The 26,703-nt window shown below is 34.1% G+C and overlaps 3 protein-coding genes across 7 annotated transcripts in view; 2 read left to right on the forward strand and 1 right to left on the reverse strand.

The window, feature by feature from the left end:
• The window catches only part of LOC105831233 (cytochrome P450 315a1, mitochondrial), a 36,265-nt gene that overhangs the window by 2,451 nt on the left and 7,111 nt on the right, over nt 1-26,703 (reverse strand). Inside the window, exons 1-5 of one of the 4 annotated variants that reach the window (XM_012671232.3) lie at nt 14,751-16,315; nt 3,609-3,696; nt 2,669-3,195; nt 511-1,078; nt 43-233 (exon numbers count right to left, since the gene is read on the reverse strand). In XM_012671232.3, the coding sequence (XP_012526686.1) occupies nt 43-233; nt 511-1,025 (706 nt within the window). In that variant the 5' untranslated portion in view covers nt 1,026-1,078; nt 2,669-3,195; nt 3,609-3,696; nt 14,751-16,315. Of the gene's footprint in view, nt 1-42; nt 234-510; nt 1,079-2,668; nt 3,697-14,750; nt 16,316-26,703 lie in introns of those variants that run through there. The other 3 variants (XM_036293615.1, XM_036293614.1, XM_036293613.1) reach the window with 3 other exon arrangements.
• LOC105831244 (transmembrane protein 120 homolog) lies at nt 4,808-8,345 on the forward strand. Its single transcript, XM_012671244.3, has 6 exons — nt 4,808-5,051; nt 5,693-5,811; nt 5,989-6,144; nt 6,225-6,317; nt 6,473-6,690; nt 6,841-8,345. The coding sequence occupies exons 1-6, from the start codon at nt 4,983-4,985 to the stop codon at nt 7,245-7,247; spliced, it is 1,062 nt and encodes a 353-aa protein (XP_012526698.1). The 5' UTR covers nt 4,808-4,982; the 3' UTR covers nt 7,248-8,345.
• On the forward strand, nt 10,417-13,252 carry LOC105831252 (translocator protein). Of its 2 annotated transcripts, none has more exons than XM_012671255.3 (3): nt 10,417-11,456; nt 11,918-12,130; nt 12,980-13,252. In XM_012671255.3, exons 1-3 carry the CDS (start codon nt 11,349-11,351, stop codon nt 13,205-13,207), a joined length of 549 nt encoding a protein of 182 aa, XP_012526709.1. In that variant the 5' UTR covers nt 10,417-11,348; the 3' UTR covers nt 13,208-13,252. The 2 variants fall into 2 exon arrangements, with proteins under 2 accessions (XP_012526709.1, XP_012526717.1); XM_012671263.3 differs by having other exon boundaries at nt 11,437-11,524.

Here is a 26,703-nt window from a genome sequence, read left to right on the forward strand (position 1 = left end):
TTAATGACTGCTAAGAATTCTGTTATAGCTTTCAAAGTTTACCCTCGATAGACCATTGATACAACTGATATTGCAAATCTGGTACTGTACATCCGGCTCGACTGTACGTCTTCCATTTCTCTGCCAGATTCTTGGCGGCTTCCTGGCAAGGTGCGCACAAGAATTTCATTGGATCAGGCTTTAACATCACTTTATTTAGGATTTGGCGGTGACGCCACCATTCTTGCCCGTCCCTATCTCGATCAACAGCGTAATGTTCTTTCGTTACTAAATTATTTTATAATAAGTCGAATTTTATTCGCTAAGAGGAAGAAAATTTAAACAAACGATAAGCCCTTGATTATTATAAAAAAAGGATTAATAAAATGTTTATTTTGCAAAAAAGTGTCTTATAAAATAGTACCTTATATAAACTCTTTGGATATGTTATTTTGTGCGCAATCTCAAATAATGTCTAATTTTGACCGATGTTTTTCAGAAAGAAAGAATGTAAGAAAATATCATACATACATGAAAAGCAGACCTCGGTTCTTCGCTCGGAGCTCGTTGTACAGCTGCCAGGATTCTGGCAGAAAATGCAACGGCGTGGGACCCGCGAGGTCAATCAATATCTTACGATATTCGTCAGGCGAATTAACGAAAACAGCTCGCACCGGTCCAATCTGTTCCCTGTAGACCGGTCCAAGTTCTCGATGTCTCTTGTCCACGTATTCGTGCAGCTTTTCCGCGCCACCGGCCGATATCAGGGCTAACATCGTGCCGAACACGGGCAGACCCTGCGGCTCGGGTGGTTTCTTCGCCGTCGCAGTGCTGAAATCTCGCGCGAACGTTCGTGATAACGCGGAGTTCCTTGTCGAGTCTTGATCGGCGATGTTCCATAAAAAAGGAACAGCAGTATTATTTTTATTCGATGTTAAAGGCCGCGGATCGAGTCCAAGTGCTCCACGCTGGACGAACGAGACGTTGAAGTCACGGAAGTTCAACGACCTCGCGAATCTTCGTAATGCTCTTCGCGTGGTGTGCATCTCTCCGGCGACACCGGGTATACAGACCCGAGAGACGAGTACGTGCAGCTTCGCTGTCAACGAGAAATCAGATCGTAATCGTATCGAATCTGATGCGCCGTACTGACTCAGCGATTTTTTTCTTTAAGTCGACGAAATTATTACAAGACAGGATAATGTATGCAAAACGAGAATAAGCAAGTTTTATAAAAAGAGAAGCGTACGAAAAGAAAACAATTGGTTTAGTGTACCGTGACATGTAATTCTATTGTTTTGAAATACATGTAAATACAGTATTGTTGTTTAACTCAAATCTAATACAACAGTCTTTTTTTTTCGAAAAATAATATTCTTATATCCGAAGTGTGTATCTTGATATAACCGGATATTCCGCCGATATTTCTTCCTCTTTCGTGCTATCCGCAACATAACTCATTACGCATGCTGAGAGGCGCGACATCATCAGGAGATAAAGAGCGCAGTTAAGAAAACAAGGCGGTATAAGTGAAACGATATTACGTGCGCACGCGTTTGATTTTAAACTTGAAAATAACTGAGAATATAAAATCGAGATGATTCGCATCTATAGAATACAATTGTTATTACAAAAGTATTATCTCTTTATCTGATACTCAATATACATAACAGAATATCGAATTTCGTTGAAATAGATAAGCTTGCTCATTATATTTTTTATTTAATGCAGAAAAGAGAAGTACTTTTTAAAAAGATACAGAGACGGTTAATTATAAACAAATAGTTTTCAGAATTATTTCTGTCTAAGATTATTTAATTCTCTTAATCATAAAATTAAGTTTACGATAATAACATCAAAGTGTAAATATATATATATATATATATATATATATATATATATATCATATCTTCTTTTTTCATCATTTATTTAACATTATATCTTTAAATGCATTCATAAATAAAGGCGTACAGATTATAAATGCTTTAAAAGAATAATAGAAATAATATATGAACAATTATTTAAAAAAATAAAACTCTTACGATTGATTACAGATTTAAATTCAAAATGCATTGTTAAAATCATTTTACAATGTGTAAACATAGTTATGTAAGAGAATGTAAAGAGATTATAAACAGTTATATTTTTATTTCTATCAACGTAAATTAACTTTATAATTTCGGTTTTTTATTTTATAAACTAAAAATAAATTAAACTGAGATTAAAGCTAAGCAGCATTGGTAAAAATAAACATACAATTGCAACGAGAAATTGGCTCTGATTATCTTTTTGCTTAATATATTAAATATTTAAGAAATGCTGAATCAATATTACATTCCATGTAATTTTAATTCAGTTGTTTTCTCATACAATATCAACTCAGTAGTTTTCATTTTAAATGTGATTAAATTTCGCTTCATCCTTAAGTTATACCGTGACTCCGTTCGATTTGTAATCGATCTTTCCCTCGTCGAGACACATTTATTGCCCACGTCGACTTATTTAACTGAATTTAATATAACATAAATCGTAATCAGCGGGGATCCTCGAGCTAAATTTAGGCGCGCCGGTGATAAAAAAGAGCAAAGCAATTCGAACCGGTTAGCATTTCAAAAAGATCGTTAAAAGAGACCTAAACAGTCTCGCGCGTTAATATCGTAATAATAACAATAAATGTATATATACACACCGATATTTCGTGTTTGGTTTTTAATTAGTTCCACTTCTCACGCCGTTATATTATATCGAGCAATTATCGAGCTGTACCACTTCACATCGCAGAACGTTGTATTTGAAAACTGAGACGCGCTCGTGGCTCCTCCGTAGGCTCCTTCTCTTTCCCTCGTTCCTTTTTCCTAGTCCAGCGTACGGGAGGCTCGTGCTCCCCGTACGAACTCGCGCGTACGTGCCGGTCTAACAAACTATGCTCGATTCTCCGGGGTCAAACTGTCGAACTCGCCTGACAAGCATCATCCCGATTCTCTCTACCGCGCATGCGGCAACTCCTGGTTATTGTCGGATCGGCCGGAAGCGGAACCGACCAGAAACGAGTCTGTGAAGCGTAGTCGATCGAGATGATCCTCCGCCTTCTATCCGACTGGGATGATTTGCTACAAACTTGCAGCAGGAGACTTAGGTACCGTTATCTGGATCTGCGTCGTCCGTTTTATCCTCCTCTCGAATTAGAAGCGCGATCGGATCCTGCTTCCCGGGTTTCTATATAAGGCGATCATTGATAGTGCTCGGATTAATTCCATGATATACGCAACTGTCGAGTGACTTTTTTTGCAAAGAAATTACTTCCTCGCGTCGTCTCTTAGAGGCGGCTCCGATGGGCGGGCGTTTAAAGCGCGTTTCTCATCTTTGAGACGCTTGAGGGAAAATGAATTCTTCTTTCTGAAAAAATTTTAAATCGCCCGGCAGACGCCTATAAATAAGACGCAGGCATTTGAATGTCAAAATAACTGAGAAACGGCTCCGTCCGCAAGGAACAGAGAGGGAGAAACACGACGATTACATCCCGAGATATGCTAAGTTTATTCAAAGTAAATCGGCTGCCGTGGAGTTTTATGTCGCGCCTGTGTTTCCGAAGATCCCCCGAGATTTCGGATACATCTGATATACAAGACCTGATAAACAAGGTTCCGCTGGTCTCGCTGGTGCTCTCCTCTTCCTTTTCCTTCTTCTTTCCCATCCTCGTCCTTGTCCATTTCGCCTCTACAAAACAAACGGGAGATGAAAACCACACGTTTCAGTCCGATAATCGAGTTATTATTTCAAGTGATGTTGTTTTTTACCGGAAAATGCGAGTTAAAAAAAATTACTTTCTCTTATCTTTAAGTAACAAAGGTCTTTGCTTTTTTTCTAATTGCCTTTTTATTGAATTTTATCTACTTCGAACCTACAGACAACTTTAAATCCAATAAATACAAATTAGATTGGATGAAAATGAAGAAGAAAAGAATTGTGCGAATAAAAAAGCACAAACGGTAGACAGTCAGTCGAGTCGGCGCGACTAGACCTGTTTGTCTCGCGTCAACAACAACCGCGTTGGTGAATTTTTTAACATCAAACGCATGATATTACGAGTTGCGTGATATTACTTATCGAAGACGAAAACAATATTTTTCGTGCGATCAATCTCCTCAGCTCCTCCATTTCCTCCACGTTTTTTTTCTTTTCAGGAACCACCGGGTCCGCCGATTCGCGCAAAGCGTGATTTGAAGCGTGTGCGAAGTTAGCGAAGTATCGATATCTCTTGTCTCGATCGGAGTATCGATAGTGCCGCGGCAGGCGCGCGAGGTGGCGATAACTCGACTCCAAAGTAATTCTCGGCGCGCGCGGCACCTTTGAATGCACGCTGGAGCTTATTCTGTACCGGCTGCCGACAACTATCGGTGTCGTTGCGCAGGCTTTTTGCCATATAAAATATATGCACAACGACCGATACTTGTCGGTAAACGGTACAGAATTGAGTCCAGACTTTTGCATAACGCATAACGTATGTACATAAGCAAATTGAATGGTCCATAAGCAAGGTACATAAGAAATTCAACCAATCGAATTTCTTATGCATTTATGTTATGCGTTATGCAAAAGTCTGTGCGAGGGCATAAGCATAGCATAAGCATAGCATAAGAGCTCTAGGCCAATAAGCATCTTATGTATATCAATATGGCGACTTTATACTGAGAACTGATTGGTTCATCGGTCTTATGCTATGCTTATGCAGCTTATGTCATTTTGTGTGTGATAGCCCAGCCTCTTCTGCTATAGGCTACCCCCTCCAACCGCTTGATACCAAATCCTCATTTCTGGCACCAGGCCGCACCACCGCTCCGCAGACGATCCCACCTGTGAATTGTGATCTGTGATCAGTGATTAGTGTTATATGGTGTTATACTGTGATCGCTTCAGGTCTTTCTGCGTCCTGTGATCTTCACGGACGTTGTCTCTACCCCGAAACGAGATCTTTCTCCCAATTCCCTTTCTCCACCAACGCGATGGACTTCGACGCGGAGACGTGTCTCAAGGACTGGAACGACCTGGCGCAGGACTACAAGGAACTCGAGGTAAGGATCCTGTTCGTCGCCGGACGGGATCGCGAGGTTAGGTCACCCATCTCCTCGCGTCACGTTCGCGCGATCACGTATCGCGATATCCGTGAACCGTACCCTAGACGATGGAAGGAGAGCAAAGAAGAGGGTTTCGCGGTTTCGGCGATTTGCGAACGTCACGTGACGCGTTCGCCTGACCTTGGTGATAAATCGATCACGCGCGAGCGACCTGGCGCTTGTATTTTTCATTAATTAATATGCTCTGATTAATATGCTGTATTTTAATAGAGGCAAATGATGCTGTAAAATTTTAATAATTGCGAGTTATTGCGCGCGTCCTTGTAATTATTTTTCTGAGTTTAATAATTTTTGCAGATTAGTATATATAGTGAAACTAAAAAAAGAACGCAACATAAATTTCATATTTATAATATAAAATATATATAACTAAATTACATATGAATATAATTATAAAAGATGTAAAACATAATGAAAAGAAAACATATGAAAAATAATGGAATTAAAAAAAAGATTATTATCAACTAGTCACGAATCATGAATCATGCTTGTATTTAGTGATTATCATTCATTAATTGATAATCAAGACATTGGAAGATATTGCTTATGTTTTAAAGAGATATTTTATTTGATTGCAGGCACTAAATAGGGAATATATGATAAAATTGGAAGAAATTGGTGAGCTACAAGCAAAATGTCTCAAAGGTATTTCCCATCAGAAGTACCGGATGGGGATAATATCCAAGTCTTTGAAACAGTAAGTTTAAGACTTTTATATTTTTTTGCAAAAGAATAATTGAGAACTTTTAAGAATTTGATTACTTTTATGAAGCAATGTTTTTCTTGTTTAAGATATGTTGATAGGAATACTTGAAATATCTGTAATTATTATTTAAAATATTACATGTATTCTATGATTTTTATCTATTTCCAGTTTAAAGAAAGATACACGGGAAGAATTGCAAAAATCTATGACAAGGAGAGAACAGCAGCTCCGAGAGATTGAACAAACATTACCTAAATCAAATGGCGTTTATTTACAAATTATTCTAGGCAGTGTCAATGTCTCCATATTAAACAAAAGTGACAAGTATGTTATCACTATTAAGAAAATCAAATCTGATGCACTCTTATATCAAAACTAATTTTATGTTAATCGTTTACTTTCAGATTCAAATACAAAGATGAATATGAGAAATTCAAATTAGTGCTGTCGGTAATTGGATTTGTACTATCTGTATTAAATCTCTTTACCAATATAAGGTGAGATACTATTTATATAATTCATTATAATTATTCTTTGTATTTTCTAAAACATTAAATTTTTATTATAAAATTATTAAATTTATTACTCAGATTTTTATATGAAATCTGTATATGTATTTTTATAATCTTTATTGTGTTTTCTTATGTTTCAGAACTTTAGAACTTAGTTTTATGTTTCTTCTCGTTTGGTACTATTGCACGTTAACGATAAGAGAAAGTATACTAAAGGTGAACGGATCGAAAATTAAAGGCTGGTGGAGATTTCATCATTTCCTCTCAACAGTTGTATCCGCTGTTCTACTAGTCTGGCCAAACACAGGGCCATGGTATCAGTTTCGTAGCCAGTTTATGTGGTTCAACGTATATATCAGTAAGTGTTGCCTAATTTTTAGCCAAATATAAAAGATCTAATAGGTAAATTGCTTATATCTAGAATTGTTTTAAATGTTAACTTGGAATATTATTTTCTCAACTATCTGCAGTGGTTAAACTTCCAACTAATAACATACTCGTTTTTCAGGTGTAGTTCAGTACTTGCAATTTCGGTACCAACGTGGCGTTTTATATCGATTAAAAGCTTTGGGTGAGAGGGACAACATGGACATCACCATCGAGGGATTTCATTCATGGATGTGGCGAGGTCTCTCGTTTTTGCTACCATTCCTCTTCGCTGGTTACGTGTTTCAGCTTTATAATGCGTACACGCTTTATGAGCTATCATATCATCCAGCGGCGACGTGGCACGTATCAGTGCTCAGTGCCATGTTTCTCGTACTATTTTTGGGTAACACTATTACTACCATCATGGTGATCCCGCAGAAACTTGTCAAAGAACGCGTCAAAGATCATCTGTTCGCGTTTAAGCCCGATCGCAGGAAGGAGGGAAAGACACGCGATAAGGACAATAAAGATGAAAAGAGTGAATGAAGGAAGAACTCTGAACATTTCCGGCTGATAAAAAACTCGACTCAATTACAAGGAACAAATTTAGGAAGAACCGTAGAAACAAAATGACTATATAAAATACTGTTGGTGCTGGCTCTAAACTAATAACGAACAATACCTTGTTGCGTTGAGCAAAGGCATCACACATATATACACGTACACATACATGGCATGAGTGACTTTGACCACGAATGAAAGAGTCTCCGCATACTTTTTATTTACTTTACTCTTGACTAAAGTCCATTGTTAAGTATTTTCGAGAATATTCTATGTACTCTTCAACCGTCCTGAAATAAACTTGCCTAATTTCAAAAATAGGCTTCTCAATCAATTTGAGTTACTTTTTTACAGAAAAAAATATTAAAATATTATCTATTATTTTTCGAAATTAAGCAATTTTCATAGGTAAGAATTATTAAAATCTATTTGAAATTAATTGAATTTTATACTATAATTTCTTGTCTTTTATTCTGCGATGTGAAAAAAAACCCTTATTTTAAATCAATTATTTAAATATCGTTTGACGTTACGAGTTTCGATGGGAAAAAGTCAATTCTAGATTAATCGAAGAATCGTCACAGTTTGTTTTATTTTAAAACACTGCATATAGTTCTTGCTCAGTTTATCAAATAAAACATTTGTTTTTTAATAATATTCGATGATTCGATCATAACAATATGACGCGCAAACGTTGATGCAGATAAGTGTGTTCGATAAAAAGTCAGCTAATCTATTTGCGAGTAACTTGTATATATATGTATACACATACACATACAAAATAGTGTTCCATAAAGTTTAATGAAATTAAATGAAAATATGCTCGTATTTCATGAAATATTCTGTGTACACATTTAAATTATGTAGACATTTTACAAGCAAATATACATAAATATATACATGTATATAAACACATATGCGATATTGCGTTTATTTCGTACAAGATTGTTTTGTAAAGTGCTCACTGGACAAAAATCATCTAGAATATAATTACGATTATATTTTGCTCCAAATGTATATTTATTGAAATGTATTTACTCATGTGTAAATAAAAACATACCGAGCCGCCTAATTCTACAAGAATTTACAGTTGTAAATTATTTACGCACCGAGTCACTAATTTGAGTTCTTTGACAAGTTCCTCTTTCTTTTTATACTTCCATTATTTTGTTCATATCATGTAAGGCATGTAAGTGATGTGAAACCGCGTGCCTCTTACGATATCAAAGCACAGAACTATACGTGAACTATCGAGAATTGTTGCCAGAATTGTCATAACTATCCAGCACGACACATTTTTTGAGTGTCGTACTGATTTCGCGCATTTAAAATTATGTGCACAATTTTAAACGCTAGAACTCTGTTTAAAAACGATATCAAAGCACAGAGTTGTAGGAGAACTACCGAGGTTTGTCGCCAGAATTGTCATAACTATCCAGTACGTCACATTTTTTCTTGTGCCGTGCTGATTTCGCGCATTAAAATTATGTGCACAATTTTAAATGCTAGAACTCTGTTTAAAAATAATATCAAAGCACAGCGCTATACGAGAACTGTCGAGATTTGTCGCAGGAATTGTCATAACTATCCAGCACGTCACATTTTTTCTTGTGCCGTGCTGATTTCGCCCATTTAAAATTATGTGCACAATTTTAAACGTTAGAACTCTGTTTAAAAACAATATCAAAGCACAGAGTTATACGAGAACTACCGTGATTTGTCGCCAGAATTGTCATAACTATCCAGCACGACACATTTTTTAAAACAAAATACATTTTTATTTGAATTAAAATTTTTTCACCTATCTTGAACAAGGTTATATTCATATAAGACTTATATTTGTATTATTAAATTTTTATGTAAATAAAATATTAATTTAGACCCAAAAATTTTCGTGATAATAAAATTTTTTTATAAATAAATTTTATTCTTTATTTGTTGTTTTTTTTATTTAGAAAATTGTCCGACTCAAATTGATTTTACTCTTTCAGGATGAATTCTGACAGCAAAAAATATTTTTTATTACGTATTAAAATATCCTCTACGTAATGCCAAAGTTGTATAATTTTCGGATTTTTTATTCGGTTTCTTATTATAATTAATAATAACAACGCTATAAGAAAATAACTCACATAAAATAATAAAAGTAAAGAATAAAAAGTAATGAATAGTATAAATAATAAAAAATGATACTAAAATTTTATTTAAATAATTAGCTAAGTAAAGGTGTTTGAAACAATTTTTAAAGAAAACTTCATGTTACACATATAACATAAATATTACATGTTTGGATTTACTGTGTTATTTTGAAATATTAATAATAACATATTTTACTTGTTTTAGATTCACATCATACAAACTCATTACAACGCAGTATTATAAATTCAGATGACTAGCAGAATGATAATGTCCTAACTGATCGGCAAGTATCATAAATAATTATGAAGAAGATTAGTATGCAAGTACTTGATAGTATACGGTTATCTGTTATATACTACAAACAAAATTACCTTTTTAAAAAAGGTAAAGAAAGGCGCCAAATGAATGTATACTCTTCTAAAAAAACATCTTATACCTAAGATAAAACTTCATTTAATGTAACATAAGTAATATCACAGACCTCCTTATTCCAAACAAAATGTGACTTTAATTATTAAACTAACAATTATTTTAAGTAAAGAATTACACACACACACGCACACATTAACCTTCTCTACAAAAATAATGATTATATCAAAATATTTTGTGCTAACTATAATAATGGATATTAATATGCATTAAAACATCTACTGTATTACTACTTTTTCGCACATGCAACCGTGAAGGATGAACATATTTTACAGGCCATAAAAATATGACTGGCACATGTCAAAGAACGCATAGCTGGAGAGAGAGAAAAAAGGAAGAAATCAAAGAGATTAGGTTCAAAACGAAGAACCCAATTAATGAACCCAAAGAATCTGAAAAACATTGACATAAAACATTTTTCCCGTGTTTTTTTGTTTAAGGTCGGCTTTTCATAAAAAAGGAGGTGCCGTCGATCTGCTTAAGAATGTTTCTTTTTTATTCTCATAATTTTTTTATTGCTAAAATGAATTTTGCCAAAAATAAATTGTGCCTTTTCTATCTTACGTATAACAGTTTTTTTTATTTTTAGTATTTTTTTTATATTTCAACGCGTTTTATTCATATCTTAGTCTTGAAAATTTTATGTCAATGATACAATGTCTCTTACACGCATTTTAAACCTTACAGTATCCTTATATTAGTACATATTATCTTTTTATACGTACCTTGATATCTTTATATATATGTATATATATAATATATATATATATACATATACCTTACATAAAACAATTTGTGAATGTAGTAAATACAAGAGTTATATATTATATTAAGGATTTATATATTATACTTTTGATGAAAATTTATCACTGGTAACAATTTTTACTTTTAGTTGAGTTTTCTCTGAATACTTATGATATTTAATGAATAATAGCATAAAATAAACTTCCATATATTTTATGGCCGAACAATTAGTTTCGTGATTCCAAATTCTTTAATAAATTTAATAGTAACTAAGTTTTATAAGAGTAGTAAGTTATATTAAATTTAATAAATTTAATAGAATGTACACCAATAAGTTAACTTAATTGAAAAATTCTCATTTTCTTTTTCTTCAGTATAATTTTAGATCTTGATTTTATCTGAACAAAATTCTAAAGATGTCTCTATCAAATGATATAGTTGTTCGATCGAAGAGTTATCAACTTCTATAATTTCATCAAGTTTGAAAAACAGATATTTGACGAAATAATTCTCGATAAGAGGATCGACGTGCGTACAGAATAATACACGATAAGACCGGTGAGAGAAAAGAACCGGCTAACACTATTCAGCGACTATAATCATTGTCTGAATAAACAATAGTTTAGTTATTGTAATCTGCGATGTGTTTAGGTAAGCTTACCTAATTTGCTTATCGACGTTCTCTACGAATGTGCACTTCGCATGTGAACTTCGCACATCCTATTATATTTTGTTTTCTGTACATTTACGAAGTGAACAGGTGCTCATTCAGAGATGCCGCTGAATCACATCAATTGGCCTTTGTTGACAGCAATAGTCTGTCCTAACATCGGTGTTTTCATCGCCAGCTATATGCTTCAAAAGAATATTGAATGGTTTAAGGTGAGGGAATCCCGCGACTACAAATGTGTCAGCAAGATTACTTCATTCGTCGCAAAACATCGCGCAATGTGAGGAATTAAAAGAATTTGATTAGAAAAATATTATATCTCATTACGCCCTTTTTCTGCTGAATCTACTGAAATGTAAATTTGCGGAAGCAATTGCAGACAAAGGTCGCTTGTGATATGCACGAATCGATACAAAAGTGATTCGCGAAGTGTAACGTAGTGTTACCTGGATTATTCAATTTTCACTATGCTTTAGTATAAAAAAAATACTCGGGGCCTCAATATAATGCTCAAGTATTTTACAATAAATTATACCTTACCGCTAGTGATATAATAACACTATTACTAGTAATATAATATCATTAGTAATATATCATTAGTAATATCGCTTTTGTACGTATATGTATGTACATATATCCGCCGCACTTAATCCGCTTCACATTCTCGTTTTAGTCGCTGAATAAGCCGAAATATACCCTGCCAAATTGGCTATTCCCACCCGGGTGGATCATCACCTACTGTACAATGGGCTACTCGTCGTATCTTGTATGGCGTGATGGGGGTAGTTTCGAGGAAGTAGCCGTACCGTTCGGCGTTTACGGTCTCAATCTAATCCTTAACTGGTCGTGGACGCCGTTATTCTTCGAAGTTCGCAAAATAAAATGGGTATAACATATGATTACATATATACACACATACACACGTTTGTACACCACGTATACATTGATCGCAAATCTCTAGAACCGTTCGAATATTTCTCGTGTAATTTTATCATCAATAATTATCACTACATTAATTATATTATAATTGAAAGATATTCAATACTCGAGATAGATCTTTTCGAGATTCGCATCACTTAATAATAATCTTAATTTGCGAATAAACGTGACTAGTGTGAACATGGAGAACCTAGAAATTAATTTTTACTTCAGATGATAATTACGAAGAAGAGAGTTTGTATCTGTTCAAACCAACCAACTTAAATATATTTTCATATTTCTGAAAATGAAGATTATATATAAGCAGAATTTTATAAAAATATCTGTACAATACATAATCTTCACTTTTTTAAATATGTGATAATTTCTTTCTTTTAAATAAGATGGTTTAGAAGAAACAAGCTTTCTATCATGCATAAATCAAACGATCCTACAACTGCATCTTACAGCGATTTTAGACCGAAGCGAATTTAGAGATTGCCTTGAATACGATTAGAAATAATTTTAGTTAATTCATGTTTACGATATTGAAAAAATGCATTTCGTTCATTTTATAGATTTAATAAAAAATAAGTTTTATATAAATATTTTCTAGTGTACTTTCGGTTGAATCTCTATGACATGAATGGATCGAGGATGTATATGTATATTAATAGCTTTTTGCAATTTTATATGGATTACTTTTGCATTAACTAAAAATAGAATAAGACATTATTAAGTGCTTTCGGAGCTATCCTACGAAACTTCGCTTCGGTTGAAAATGTTATTAATATTACCGTTTTACATCCGTATACAGTCTCTTTATCATATTGTGGCGTTGTGGGTCAGCACAGCGGCGCTCGGGATCGTATTCTACTCCATCAATCCTACAGCCGGCTATCTTATCATCCCTAATGTCGTGTGGAACTCTTACATCGTGGTGTATAGTTACGGTATCTATCGGGACAACAAACAGCTTCTCGCTGTTGAGAAAGCGGAGGAAAAGAAGATCCTGGAAAAATTTCTACAAAATCTTAAAATTTAAAAATATTATTACAACAAAATACAAAAAATTACGTAATAATTTACAAAACTCTACTTGAATTTTACAAAAATTAACCAGAAATCTACACACATTTTTTTAGATTTGGAAGACATTTGTAGTTTTATGTAATTTTCCAAGTACCCATTAGTTTAATTACATTAAGTTATTTAAAGTACAGCAAAATCAATAAAATATTAAGTAAATGTTCAATATAGTAACTATATAAAGTATATGTAATTATCAATAATTAAACAATAAATAAACACTAATAAATATTTTTAAAAATAATATGATTGTAAGACTACAATATACGAGTATTCTGCACTATATGACACCATGTAAACAGTAGTCAGTATTATAGGTACTAAATACAGGATAAGTTCTTCCACATCAATAACACTAGTTGAATATTTCCACAACACAAAGCATTTCATCCATCCGTCTCATCAATATAATGAATATTAATCTATACTTATTGCATTTACTTGCAAAAATGTTAAGATGACTGCATTAACTCTCTGAAGTGTTTCGATGATACTAGTGCTTACCCCAAGTTCGCATCTCCCACCGTTCTCGAAATTTGCATATTTTAAGATTAATTAATTAATTTATAGTTAATTAATTTTAGATAATGACTCTTTTACGTAATGACTCTTTGAAGTCTTTCAAAGGTATTTGAAAAGTGTTTCAAAGTGTTTATCCCAAGTACATACCTCCAATCGTTCACGAGATTTGCATGTTTTAAAATTTAATTAATTAATTCAATTTTAATTAATTAATTAATCCGAAAACATCTAATAACACTAGTGCTAATTCCGAGTTTGTATCTCCAATCGTTCTCGAGATATACATGTTACAAGGTTTAATTAATTAATTAATTAATTTTAGATAAACATTAATAAATTAATTAATTTTAAATAAGCAATACTCTAAAATGTTCCGATGATACTAGTATTTATCGCAATTTCGCATCTCCAACCGTTTTCGAGATATGTACCAAAGAACAGATAGTAAACGAGCAGGTCTGGTACATTTCCTCGTTTTGTCTCTCGTCCCTTACGTGCCTATAAGGTTGTTTATGACAACGACAACGACGTATCTTACAGAAAAATTTTGACATTTGGACTTTGCGTTTTTTTTCTTAAATATGGACTTGCAGCGCCAACGTATTTCTGGTAACAGACCTTATGATAAAGCGGTCATCGCGCGTCATTTTAGATGTTTTCATCCACCAGCGCCTCTATGTGCACAATATGTGCACATTGAACTATGTAGTCAAATATCTATGAATCCCGTAGGTAATGTGTATGACTTTTTGGGTCTCTTCTATGCTATGTCCACGTTTATTTGGTTCTGTTTCATGCTATACCCGTAAATTTTACAATTATATTTTAAATTGCATTCATATTTTAAATCTGTTTTATGCAAATGTGCAATACTGACACTGTACAGATATAGCAAGGAACAGAACCAATATTTTATCTCGCATCACGTTTATCACATATCATTTTATTCCACATATACATGATAAAAATTCACTCACTGATTGCTGTCGCTGCTCCTGCTGCTGTTGCTACTGCTACATTCCTTTTCCGGAATATCGAGTCACTCGAATCCATGTGCGAATTCATGCAGCGAGAAATCGCTGGCGACATTCCCTTTCTACGTAGATATTGTGTAGTAGCGACAAATCGTCGGAAGTTCATCCTGTCTGAACAGCATCGACAAAAGTCGCCACATCGTGCCTTTCAGCTGACAGCAGTAAGCGACCTAAATGATTATGGACCGTCCAGCTTACGTCACGTCGCAGTCCGAACTTTGCCTGTGTACGAATGCCGAGTAACTATCGTGAACAAAAAATTTATTTTATTGATCATTTTTTGAGACAACTAATATCTGTCTTAAAAAAAATTTCATAAATCGCAGATTATCTGATTTGTTAACATGATATGTTAACATTATACATAGTAAAAGTTAATATACAAAATTTAAAAAAAAATACAAACTTCATGCAAAATTTATGCAGAATTTATACAAAATTTATTCAAGATTTATAAAAAATTCGTAGTTTATTCCTAAAAAATTTTTAATTCTTTTAAATTTTTTATAAAATTATTATTCATTTCACATTCATGAAGCAATGGAAGAAGCACTGGGACACCAAGAGAAAAAACAATAAGTAAAACCCTATTAATTGGATGAAAAAATCGAGGACATTACAGAAAAAAGAAATAAGTACAGAGTATTTTTTAACTCAAAAATCAATAAAGATAAAACAAAATACAAAGCCCAAGCAAGAGTTAGAAGAAAGATTGCAAGAAAAAAAAACGAAGCATAGGAAACAAAATGTAACAGGATTAATTCCTTCCTGGGAGAGAGGTAAAGTACAAAAGAAAGTAAAGTACAGAAAAGTAAAAAAAACTGGATAATTATAAAATCACTACGACTGGATAAGAAAAAGGATATAATGCGCCAATTTCGCTTCAGCGGTGAGTTACTTTTCAAAACTACTAAAAGAAAATAGACCAGAATTTCAGAAGTAGCAACAGCAACAGAATGTCCAAGTAATAGCATCCTCAACCAAAATAACTAAGTATAAACAAAGTCATAAAAATCTGCAAATGATTAAAAAGCGGAAAAACATTAAGTCCCGGCAATATCCCTGCAGAAATAATAAAACATGAAACAAGAGAGCTTTAGCAACACCTGACAAGTTTATTTCAGAAATGCATAAATGGAATAGCGATGCCGCAGAAGTGGAAAATGTCATTAATATCAACCATCCAGAAGAAGAAGAACAGAGTTTTGTTTAATCAATTCTAGACACAAAATTATAAAATCTAATACTTAAGATATTATTTATAAAATATGACGACAATGCGTAATCGGATCAGAAAAAAACAGGAGTGATAATGTGGTCCCTCAATTAAAATAACTTGCAATTATTATGTTAAATTTTTTAACACAAAAAGTAAAAATATCTACGTATTTATAAATATAAAATTAAACTTTTCATTTGCATCTTGAGCATTTTTTAATTTTTTCATCTCCTCTATTTTTTAGGACCAAATTTGAGATCCACAATAATATAGATTGTTTTTAATAATATTAAAGTAGATTAAAAAATAAATTTTTAAAAAATAAATTAGCGCGCACAAGTGATCGAAACTGTTTGCACTTTACGCGTCTCGCAAATACTGTGCCGACGAAGAAAGAAAAAATTTTTTTAAATAATTAATTAATAAAATTATTTATTAGAACGCATGGAAATGGTCAGGGCTATGTGAGAACTAGCGAAAAATTTGTAAGAATAACGATTGACTCTGTTTGCATCTCATACCTCTGCTGAATGCAGTGACAGAAGTCGAAATGAAAAATTGTTAAAAAACTATTAGTTAACGAAATTGTTATTGAAACGCATGAAATAGGTCAAAACTGTGCGAGAACTATTGAAAACTGTAAAAAAAGTAATCGAAACAGCACTTTGCGTCTCGCGAATACTGAGCCGACGGCAAGAGAAAAAAGTTTAGAAAAATAATTAATTAATAAAATTATTTATCAAAACGCATGGAAATGGTCGAAGCTATGTGAAAAGTAGTGAAAACTATTGTAGAAATAATGATCGACTCTGTTTGCATCTCATACCTCTGCTGAATGCAGTGACAGGAGTCGAAATAGAAAATTGTAAAAAATTATTAATTGACGGAATTGTTAGTGAAACCTACGAAATAGGTCGAAACTGTGCGAGAACTACTGAGTATTGTAAAAAAAGTGATCGAAACAGCACTTTGCGTCTCGTGAATACTGAGCCGACGGCAGGAAAAAAAAGTTTAGAAAAATAATTAATTAATAAAATTATTTATCAAAACGCATGGAAATGGTCGGAGCTATGCGAGAACTAACAAAAACTATCATTGGAATAATAATTGACTCTGTTTGCATCTCATACCTCTGCTGAATGCAGTGACAGGAGTCGGAATAGAAAATTGTTAAAAATTAATTATTTGACGGAATTGTTATTAAAACTTACGAAAAAGGTCGAAACTGTGCGAGAACTACTGAGTATTGTAAAAAAAGTGATCGAAACAGCACTTTGCGTCTCGTGAATACTGAGCCGATGGCAGGAAAAAAAAGTTTAGAAAAATAATTAATTAATAAAATTATTTATCAAAACGCATGGAAATGGTCGGGGCTATGCGAGAACTAACGAAAACTATCATTGGAATAATAATTAACTCTGTTTGCATCTCATACCTCTGCTGAATGCAGTGACAGGTGTCGAAATAAAAAATTGTAAAAAATTATTAATTGACGGAATTGTTAGTGAAACCTACGAAATAGGTCGAAACTGTGCGAGAACTATTGAGAACTGTAAAAAAAGTGATCGAAACAGCACTTTGCGTCTCGCAAATACTGTGCCGACGGCAGAAGAACAAAGTTTAGAAAAATAATTAATTAATAAAATTATTTATCAAAACGCATGGAAATGGTCGAGGCTATGTGAAAACTAGTGAAAACTATTGTAGAAATAATAATCGACTCTGTTTGCATCTCATACCTCTGCTGAATGCAGTGACAGGAGTCGAAATAGAAAATTGTAAAAAATTATTAATTGACGGAATTGTTAGTAAAACCTACGAAATAGGTCGAAACTGTGCGAGAACTACTGAGTATTGTAAAAAAAGTGATCGAAACAGCACTTTGCGTCTCGTGAATACTGAGCCGATGGCAGGAAAAAAAAGTTTAGAAAAATAATTAATTAATAAAATTATTTATCAAAACGCATGGAAATGGTCGGGGCTATGCGAGAACTAACGAAAACTATCATTGGAATAATAATTAACTCTGTTTGCATCTCATACCTCTGCTGAATGCAGTGACAGGTGTCGAAATAAAAAATTGTAAAAAATTATTAATTGACGGAATTGTTAGTGAAACCTACGAAATAGGTCGAAACTGTGCGAGAACTATTGAGAACTGTAAAAAAAAGTGATCGAAACAGCACTTTGCGTCTCGCGAATACTGTGCCGACGGCAAGAGAAAAAAGTTTAGAAAAATAATTAATTAATAAAATTATTTATCAAAACGCATGGAAATGGTCGGGGCTATGCGAGAACTAACGAAAACTATCATTGGAATAATAATTGACTCTGTTTGCATCTCATACCTCTGCTGAATGCAGTGACAGGTGTCGAAATAGAAAATTGTGAAAAAATAATTAATCGACGAAATTGTTAGTGAAACCTACGAAATAGGTCGAAACTGTGCGAGAACTACTGAGAACTGTAAAAAAAGTGATCGAAACAGCACTTTGCGTCTCGCCAATACTGAGCCGACGGCAGGAGAAAAAAGTTTAGAAAAATAATTAATTAATAAAATTATTTATCAAAACGCATGGAAATGGTCGGGGCTATGCGAGAACTAACGAAAACTATCATTGGAATAATAATTGACTCTGTTTGCATCTCATACCTCTGCTGAATGCAGTGACAGGTGTCGAAATAAAAAATTGTAAAAAATTATTAATTGACGGAATTGTTAGTGAAACCTACGAAATAGGTCGAAACTGTGCGAGAACTACTGAGTATTGTAAAAAAAGTGATCAAAACAGCACTTTGCGTCTCGTGAATACTGAGCCGACGGCAGGAAAAAAAAGTTTAGAAAAATAATTAATTAATAAAATTATTTATCAAAACGCATGGAAATGGTCGGAGCTATGCGAGAACCAACGAAAACTATCATTGGAATAATAATTGACTCTGTTTGCATCTCATACCTCTGCTGAATGCAGTGACAGGTGTCGAAATAAAAAATTGTAAAAAATTATTAATTGACGAAATTGTTAGTGAAACCTACGAAATAGGTCGAAACTGTGCGAGAACTACTGAGAACTGTAAAAAAAGTGATCGAAACAGCACTTTGCGTCTCGCCAATACTGAGCCGACGGCAGGAGAAAAAAGTTTAGAAAAATAATTAATTAATAAAATTATTTATCAAAACGCATGGAAATGGTCGGGGCTATGCGAGAACTAACGAAAACTATCATTGGAATAATAATTGACTCTGTTTGCATCTCATACCTCTGCTGAATGCAGTGACAGGAGTCGAAATAGAAAATTGTAAAAAATTATTAATTGACGGAATTGTTACTGAAACCTACGAAATAGGTCGAAACTGTGCGAGAACTACTGAGAACTGTAAAAAAAGTGATCGAAACAGCACTTTGCGTCTCGCGAATACTGAGCCGACGGCAGGAGAAAAAAGTTTAGAAAAATAATTAATTAATAAAATTATTTATCAAAACGCATGGAAATGGTCGGGGCTATGCGAGAACTAACGAAAACTATCATTGGAATAATAATTGACTCTGTTTGCATCTCATACCTCTGCTGAATGCAGTGACAGGTGTCGAAATAGAAAATTGTGAAAAAATAATTAATCGACGAAATTGTTAGTGAAACCTACGAAATAGGTCGAAACTGTGCGAGAACTACTGAGAACTGTAAAAAAAGTGATCGAAACAGCACTTTGCGTCTCGTGAATACTGAGCCGACGGCAGGAAAAAAAAGTTTAAAAAAATAATTAATTAATAAAATTATTTATCAAAACGCATGGAAATGGTCGGGGCTATGCGAGAACTAACGAAAACTATCATTGGAATAATAATTGACTCTGTTTGCATCTCATACCTCTGCTGAATGCAGTGACAGGTGTCGAAATAGAAAATTGTGAAAAAATAATTAATCGACGAAATTGTTAGTGAAACCTACGAAATAGGTCGAAACTGTGCGAGAACTACTGAGAACTGTAAAAAAAGTGATCGAAACAGCACTTTGCGTCTCGTGAATACTGAGCCGACGGCAGGAAAAAAAAGTTTAGAAAAATAATTAATTAATAAAATTATTTATCAAAACGCATGGAAATGGTCGGGGCTATGCGAGAACTAACGAAAACTATCATTGGAATAATAATTGACTCTGTTTGCATCTCATACCTCTGCTGAATGCAGTGACAGGTGTCGAAATAGAAAATTGTGAAAAAATATTAATTGACGAAATTGTTAGTGAAACCTACGAAATAGGTCGAAACTGTGCGAGAACTATTGAGAACTGTAAAAAAAAGTGATCGAAACAGCACTTTGCGTCTCGCGAATACTGTGCCGACGGCAGAGAAAAAAGTTTAGAAAAATAATTAATTAATAAAATTATTTATCAAAACGCATGGAAATGGTCGGGGCTATGCGAGAACTAACGAAAACTATCATTGGAATAATAATTGACTCTGTTTGCATCTCATACCTCTGCTGAATGCAGTGACAGGTGTCGAAATAGAAAATTGTGAAAAAATAATTAATTGACGAAATTGTTAGTGAAACCTACGAAATAGGTCGAAACTGTGCGAGAACTACTGAGAACTGTAAAAAAAGTGATCGAAACAGCACTTTGCGTCTCGCGAATACTGAGCCGACGGCAGGAGAAAAAAGTTTAGAAAAATAATTAATTAATAAAATTATTTATCAAAACGCATGGAAATGGTCGGGGCTATGCGAGAACTAACGAAAACTATCATTGGAATAATAATTAACTCTGTTTGCATCTCATACCTCTGCTGAATGCAGTGACAGGTGTCGAAATAAAAAATTGTAAAAAATTATTAATTGACGGAATTGTTAGTGAAACCTACGAAATAGGTCGAAACTGTGCGAGAACTACTTGAGAACTGTAAAAAAAAGTGATCGAAACAGCACTTTGCGTCTCGCGAATACTGTGCCGACGGCAAGAGAAAAAAGTTTAGAAAAATAATTAATTAATAAAATTATTTATCAAAACGCATGGAAATGGTCGGGGCTATGCGAGAACTAACGAAAACTATCATTGGAATAATAATTGACTCTGTTTGCATCTCATACCTCTGCTGAATGCAGTGACAGGTGTCGAAATAGAAAATTGTGAAAAAATAATTAATCGACGAAATTGTTAGTGAAACCTACGAAATAGGTCGAAACTGTGCGAGAACTACTGAGAACTGTAAAAAAAGTGATCGAAACAGCACTTTGCGTCTCGCGAATACTGAGCCGACGGCAGGAGAAAAAAGTTTAGAAAAATAATTAATTAATAAAATTATTTATCAAAACGCATGGAAATGGTCGGGGCTATGCGAGAACTAACGAAAACTATCATTGGAATAATAATTGACTCTGTTTGCATCTCATACCTCTGCTGAATGCAGTGACAGGTGTCGAAATAGAAAATTGTAAAAAATTATTAATTGACGGAATTGTTAGTGAAACCTACGAAATAGGTCGAAACTGTGCGAGAACTACTGAGAACTGTAAAAAAAGTGATCGAAACAGCACTTTGCGTCTCGCGAATACTGAGCCGACGGCAGGAGAAAAAAGTTTAGAAAAATAATTAATTAATAAAATTATTTATCAAAACGCATGGAAATGGTCGGGGCTATGCGAGAACTAACGAAAACTATCATTGGAATAATAATTGACTCTGTTTGCATCTCATACCTCTGCTGAATGCAGTGACAGGTGTCGAAATAGAAAATTGTGAAAAAATAATTAATCGACGAAATTGTTAGTGAAACCTACGAAATAGGTCGAAACTGTGCGAGAACTACTGAGAACTGTAAAAAAAGTGATCGAAACAGCACTTTGCGTCTCGCGAATACTGAGCCGACGGCAAGAGAAAAAAAGTTTAGAAAAATAATTAATTAATAAAATTATTTATCAAAACGCATGGAAATGGTCGGGGCTATGCGAGAACTAACGAAAACTATCATTGGAATAATAATTGACTCTGTTTGCATCTCATACCTCTGCTGAATGCAGTGACAGGTGTCGAAATAGAAAATTGTAAAAAATTATTAATTGACGGAATTGTTAGTGAAACCTACGAAATAGGTCGAAACTGTGCGAGAACTACTGAGAACTGTAAAAAAAGTGATCGAAACAGCACTTTGCGTCTCGCGAATACTGAGCCGACGGCAGGAGAAAAAAGTTTAGAAAAATAATTAATTAATAAAATTATTTATCAAAACGCATGGAAATGGTCGGGGCTATGCGAGAACTAACGAAAACTATCATTGGAATAATAATTGACTCTGTTTGCATCTCATACCTCTGCTGAATGCAGTGACAGGTGTCGAAATAGAAAATTGTGAAAAAATAATTAATCGACGAAATTGTTAGTGAAACCTACGAAATAGGTCGAAACTGTGCGAGAACTACTGAGAACTGTAAAAAAAGTGATCGAAACAGCACTTTGCGTCTCGTGAATACTGAGCCGACGGCAGGAGAAAAAAGTTTAGAAAAATAATTAATTAATAAAATTATTTATCAAAACGCATGGAAATGGTCGGGGCTATGCGAGAACTAACGAAAACTATCATTGGAATAATAATTGACTCTGTTTGCATCTCATACCTCTGCTGAATGCAGTGACAGGTGTCGAAATAGAAAATTGTGAAAAAATATTAATTGACGAAATTGTTAGTGAAACCTACGAAATAGGTCGAAACTGTGCGAGAACTACTGAGAACTGTAAAAAAAGTGATCGAAACAGCACTTTGCGTCTCGCGAATACTGAGCCGACGGCAGGAGAAAAAAGTTTAGAAAAATAATTAATTAATAAAATTATTTATCAAAACGCATGGAAATGGTCGGGGCTATGCGAGAACTAACGAAAACTATCATTGGAATAATAATTGACTCTGTTTGCATCTCATACCTCTGCTGAATGCAGTGACAGGTGTCGAAATAGAAAATTGTGAAAAAATAATTAATCGACGAATTGTTAGTGAAACCTACGAAATAGGTCGAAACTGTGCGAGAACTACTGAGAACTGTAAAAAAAGTGATCGAAACAGCACTTTGCGTCTCGCGAATACTGAGCCGACGGCAGGAGAAAAAAGTTTAGAAAAATAATTAATTAATAAAATTATTTATCAAAACGCATGGAAATGGTCGGGGCTATGCGAGAACTAACGAAAACTATCATTGGAATAATAATTGACTCTGTTTGCATCTCATACCTCTGCTGAATGCAGTGACAGGTGTCGAAATAGAAAATTGTGAAAAAATAATTAATCGACGAAATTGTTAGTGAAACCTACGAAATAGGTCGAAACTGTGCGAGAACTACTGAGAACTGTAAAAAAAGTGATCGAAACAGCACTTTGCGTCTCGCGAATACTGAGCCGACGGCAGGAGAAAAAGTTTAGAAAAATAATTAATTAATAAAATTATTTATCAAAACGCATGGAAATGGTCGGGGCTATGCGAGAACTAACGAAAACTATCATTGGAATAATAATTGACTCTGTTTGCATCTCATACCTCTGCTGAATGCAGTGACAGGTGTCGAAATAGAAAATTGTGAAAAAATTAATTAATCGACGAAATTGTTAGTGAAACCTACGAAATAGGTCGAAACTGTGCGAGAACTACTGAGAACTGTAAAAAAAGTGATCGAAACAGCACTTTGCGTCTCGCGAATACTGAGCCGACGGCAGGAGAAAAAAGTTTAGAAAAATAATTAATTAATAAAATTATTTATCAAAACGCATGGAAATGGTCGGGGCTATGCGAGAACTAACGAAAACTATCATTGGAATAATAATTGACTCTGTTTGCATCTCATACCTCTGCTGAATGCAGTGACAGGTGTCGAAATAGAAAATTGTGAAAAAATTAATTAATTGACGGAAATTGTTAGTGAAACCTACGAAATAGGTCGAAACTGTGCGAGAACTACTGAGAACTGTAAAAAAAGTGATCGAAACAGCACTTTGCGTCTCGCTGAATACTGAGCCGACGGCAGGAGAAAAAAGTTTAGAAAAATAATTAATTAATAAAATTATTTATCAAAACGCATGGAAATGGTCGGGGCTATGCGAGAACTAACGAAAACTATCATTGGAATAATAATTGACTCTGTTTGCATCTCATACCTCTGCTGAATGCAGTGACAGGTGTCGAAATAGAAAATTGTGAAAAAATAATTAATCGACGAAATTGTTAGTGAAACCTACGAAATAGGTCGAAACTGTGCGAGAACTACTGAGAACTGTAAAAAAAGTGATCGAAACAGCACTTTGCGTCTCGCGAATACTGAGCCGACGGCAGGAGAAAAAAGTTTAGAAAAATAATTAATTAATAAAATTATTTATCAAAACGCATGGAAATGGTCGGGGCTATGCGAGAACTAACGAAAACTATCATTGGAATAATAATTGACTCTGTTTGCATCTCATACCTCTGCTGAATGCAGTGACAGGTGTCGAAATAGAAAATTGTGAAAAAATAATTAATCGACGAAATTGTTAGTGAAACCTACGAAATAGGTCGAAACTGTGCGAGAACTACTGAGAACTGTAAAAAAAGTGATCGAAACAGCACTTTGCGTCTCGCTGAATACTGAGCCGACGGCAGGAAAAAAAGTTTAGAAAAATAATTAATTAATAAAATTATTTATCAAAACGCATGGAAATGGTCGGGGCTATGCGAGAACTAACGAAAACTATCATTGGAATAATAATTGACTCTGTTTGCATCTCATACCTCTGCTGAATGCAGTGACAGGTGTCGAAATAAAAAATTGTAAAAAATTATTAATTGACGAAATTGTTAGTGAAACCTACGAAATAGGTCGAAACTGTGCGAGAACTACTGAGAACTGTAAAAAAAGTGATCGAAACAGCACTTTGCGTCTCGCCAATACTGAGCCGACGGCAGGAGAAAAAAGTTTAGAAAAATAATTAATTAATAAAATTATTTATCAAAACGCATGGAAATGGTCGGGGCTATGCGAGAACTAACGAAAACTATCATTGGAATAATAATTGACTCTGTTTGCATCTCATACCTCTGCTGAATGCAGTGACAGGTGTCGAAATAGAAAATTGTAAAAAATTATTAATTGACGGAATTGTTAGTGAAACCTACGAAATAGGTCGAAACTGTGCGAGAACTACTGAGTAATTGTAAAAAAAGTGATCGAAACAGCACTTTGCGTCTCGCGAATACTGAGCCGACGGCAGGAGAAAAAAGTTTAGAAAAATAATTAATTAATAAAATTATTTATCAAAACGCATGGAAATGGTCGGGGCTATGCGAGAACTAACGAAAACTATCATTGGAATAATAATTGACTCTGTTTGCATCTCATACCTCTGCTGAATGCAGTGACAGGTAGTCGAAATAGAAAATTGTAAAAAATTATTAATTGACGGAATTGTTACTGAAACCTACGAAATAGGTCGAAACTGTGCGAGAACTACTGAGTATTGTAAAAGAAGTGATCGAAACAGCACTTTGCGTCTCGCGAATACTGAGCCGACGGCAAGAGAAAAAAGTTTAGAAAAATAATTAATTAATAAAATTATTTATCAAAACGCATGGAAATGGTCGGAGCTATGCGAGAACTAACGAAAACTATCATTGGAATAATAATTGACTCTGTTTGCATCTTATACCTCTGCTGAATGCAGTGACAGGTGTCAAAATAAAAAATTGTAAAAAATTATTAATTGACGGAATTGTTAGTGAAACCTACGAAATAGGTCGAAACTGTGCGAGAACTACTGAGTATTGTAAAAAAAGTGATCGAAACAGCACTTTGCGTCTCGCCAATACTGAGCCGACGGCAGGAGAAAAAAGTTTAGAAAAATAATTAATTAATAAAATTATTTATCAAAACGCATGGAAATGGTCGGGGCTATGCGAGAACTAACGAAAACTATCATTGGAATAATAATTGACTCTGTTTGCATCTCATACCTCTGCTGAATGCAGTGACAGGAGTCGAAATAGAAAATTGTAAAAAATTATTAATTGACGGAATTGTTACTGAAACCTACGAAATAGGTCGAAACTGTGCGAGAACTACTGAGTATTGTAAAAGAAGTGATCGAAACAGCACTTTGCGTCTCGCGAATACTGAGCCGACGGCAAGAGAAAAAAGTTTAGAAAAATAATTAATTAATAAAATTATTTATCAAAACGCATGGAAATGGTCGGGGCTATGCGAGAACTAACGAAAACTATCATTGGAATAATAATTGACTCTGTTTGCATCTCATACCTCTGCTGAATGCAGTGACAGGTGTCGAAATAAAAAATTGTAAAAAATTATTAATTGACGGAATTGTTAGTGAAACCTACGAAATAGGTCGAAACTGTGCGAGAACTACTGAGTATTGTAAAAAAAGTGATCAAAACAGCACTTTGCGTCTCGTGAATACTGAGCCGACGGCAAGGAAAAAAAAGTTTAGAAAAATAATTAATTAATAAAATTATTTATCAAAACGCATGGAAATGGTCGGAGCTATGCGAGAACTAACGAAAACTATCATTGGAATAATAATTGACTCTGTTTGCATCTCATACCTCTGCTGAATGCAGTGACAGGTGTCGAAATAAAAAATTGTAAAAAATTATTAATTGACGAAATTGTTAGTGAAACCTACGAAATAGGTCGAAACTGTGC

Source organism: Monomorium pharaonis, chromosome 11, assembly GCF_013373865.1.
Source record: "Monomorium pharaonis isolate MP-MQ-018 chromosome 11, ASM1337386v2, whole genome shotgun sequence".
NCBI classification, from domain to species: Eukaryota; Metazoa; Arthropoda; class Insecta; order Hymenoptera; family Formicidae; genus Monomorium; species Monomorium pharaonis.

Excerpts from the sequence above, each read along its gene's own strand:
- LOC105831252 (XM_012671255.3), top strand. The coding sequence starts at position 11,349 with ATGCCGCTGAATCACATCAATTGGCCTTTGTTGACAGCAATAGTCTGT. Across the intron at positions 11,457-11,917 it reads AGAATATTGAATGGTTTAAG|TCGCTGAATAAGCCGAAATA; the intron begins GTGAGGGAATCC and ends TTCTCGTTTTAG. Across the intron at positions 12,131-12,979 it reads AAGTTCGCAAAATAAAATGG|TCTCTTTATCATATTGTGGC; the intron begins GTATAACATATG and ends ATCCGTATACAG.
- LOC105831244 (XM_012671244.3), top strand. The coding sequence starts at position 4,983 with ATGGACTTCGACGCGGAGACGTGTCTCAAGGACTGGAACGACCTGGCG. Across the intron at positions 6,145-6,224 it reads ATATTAAACAAAAGTGACAA|ATTCAAATACAAAGATGAAT; the intron begins GTATGTTATCAC and ends GTTTACTTTCAG. Across the intron at positions 6,318-6,472 it reads AATCTCTTTACCAATATAAG|AACTTTAGAACTTAGTTTTA; the intron begins GTGAGATACTAT and ends CTTATGTTTCAG.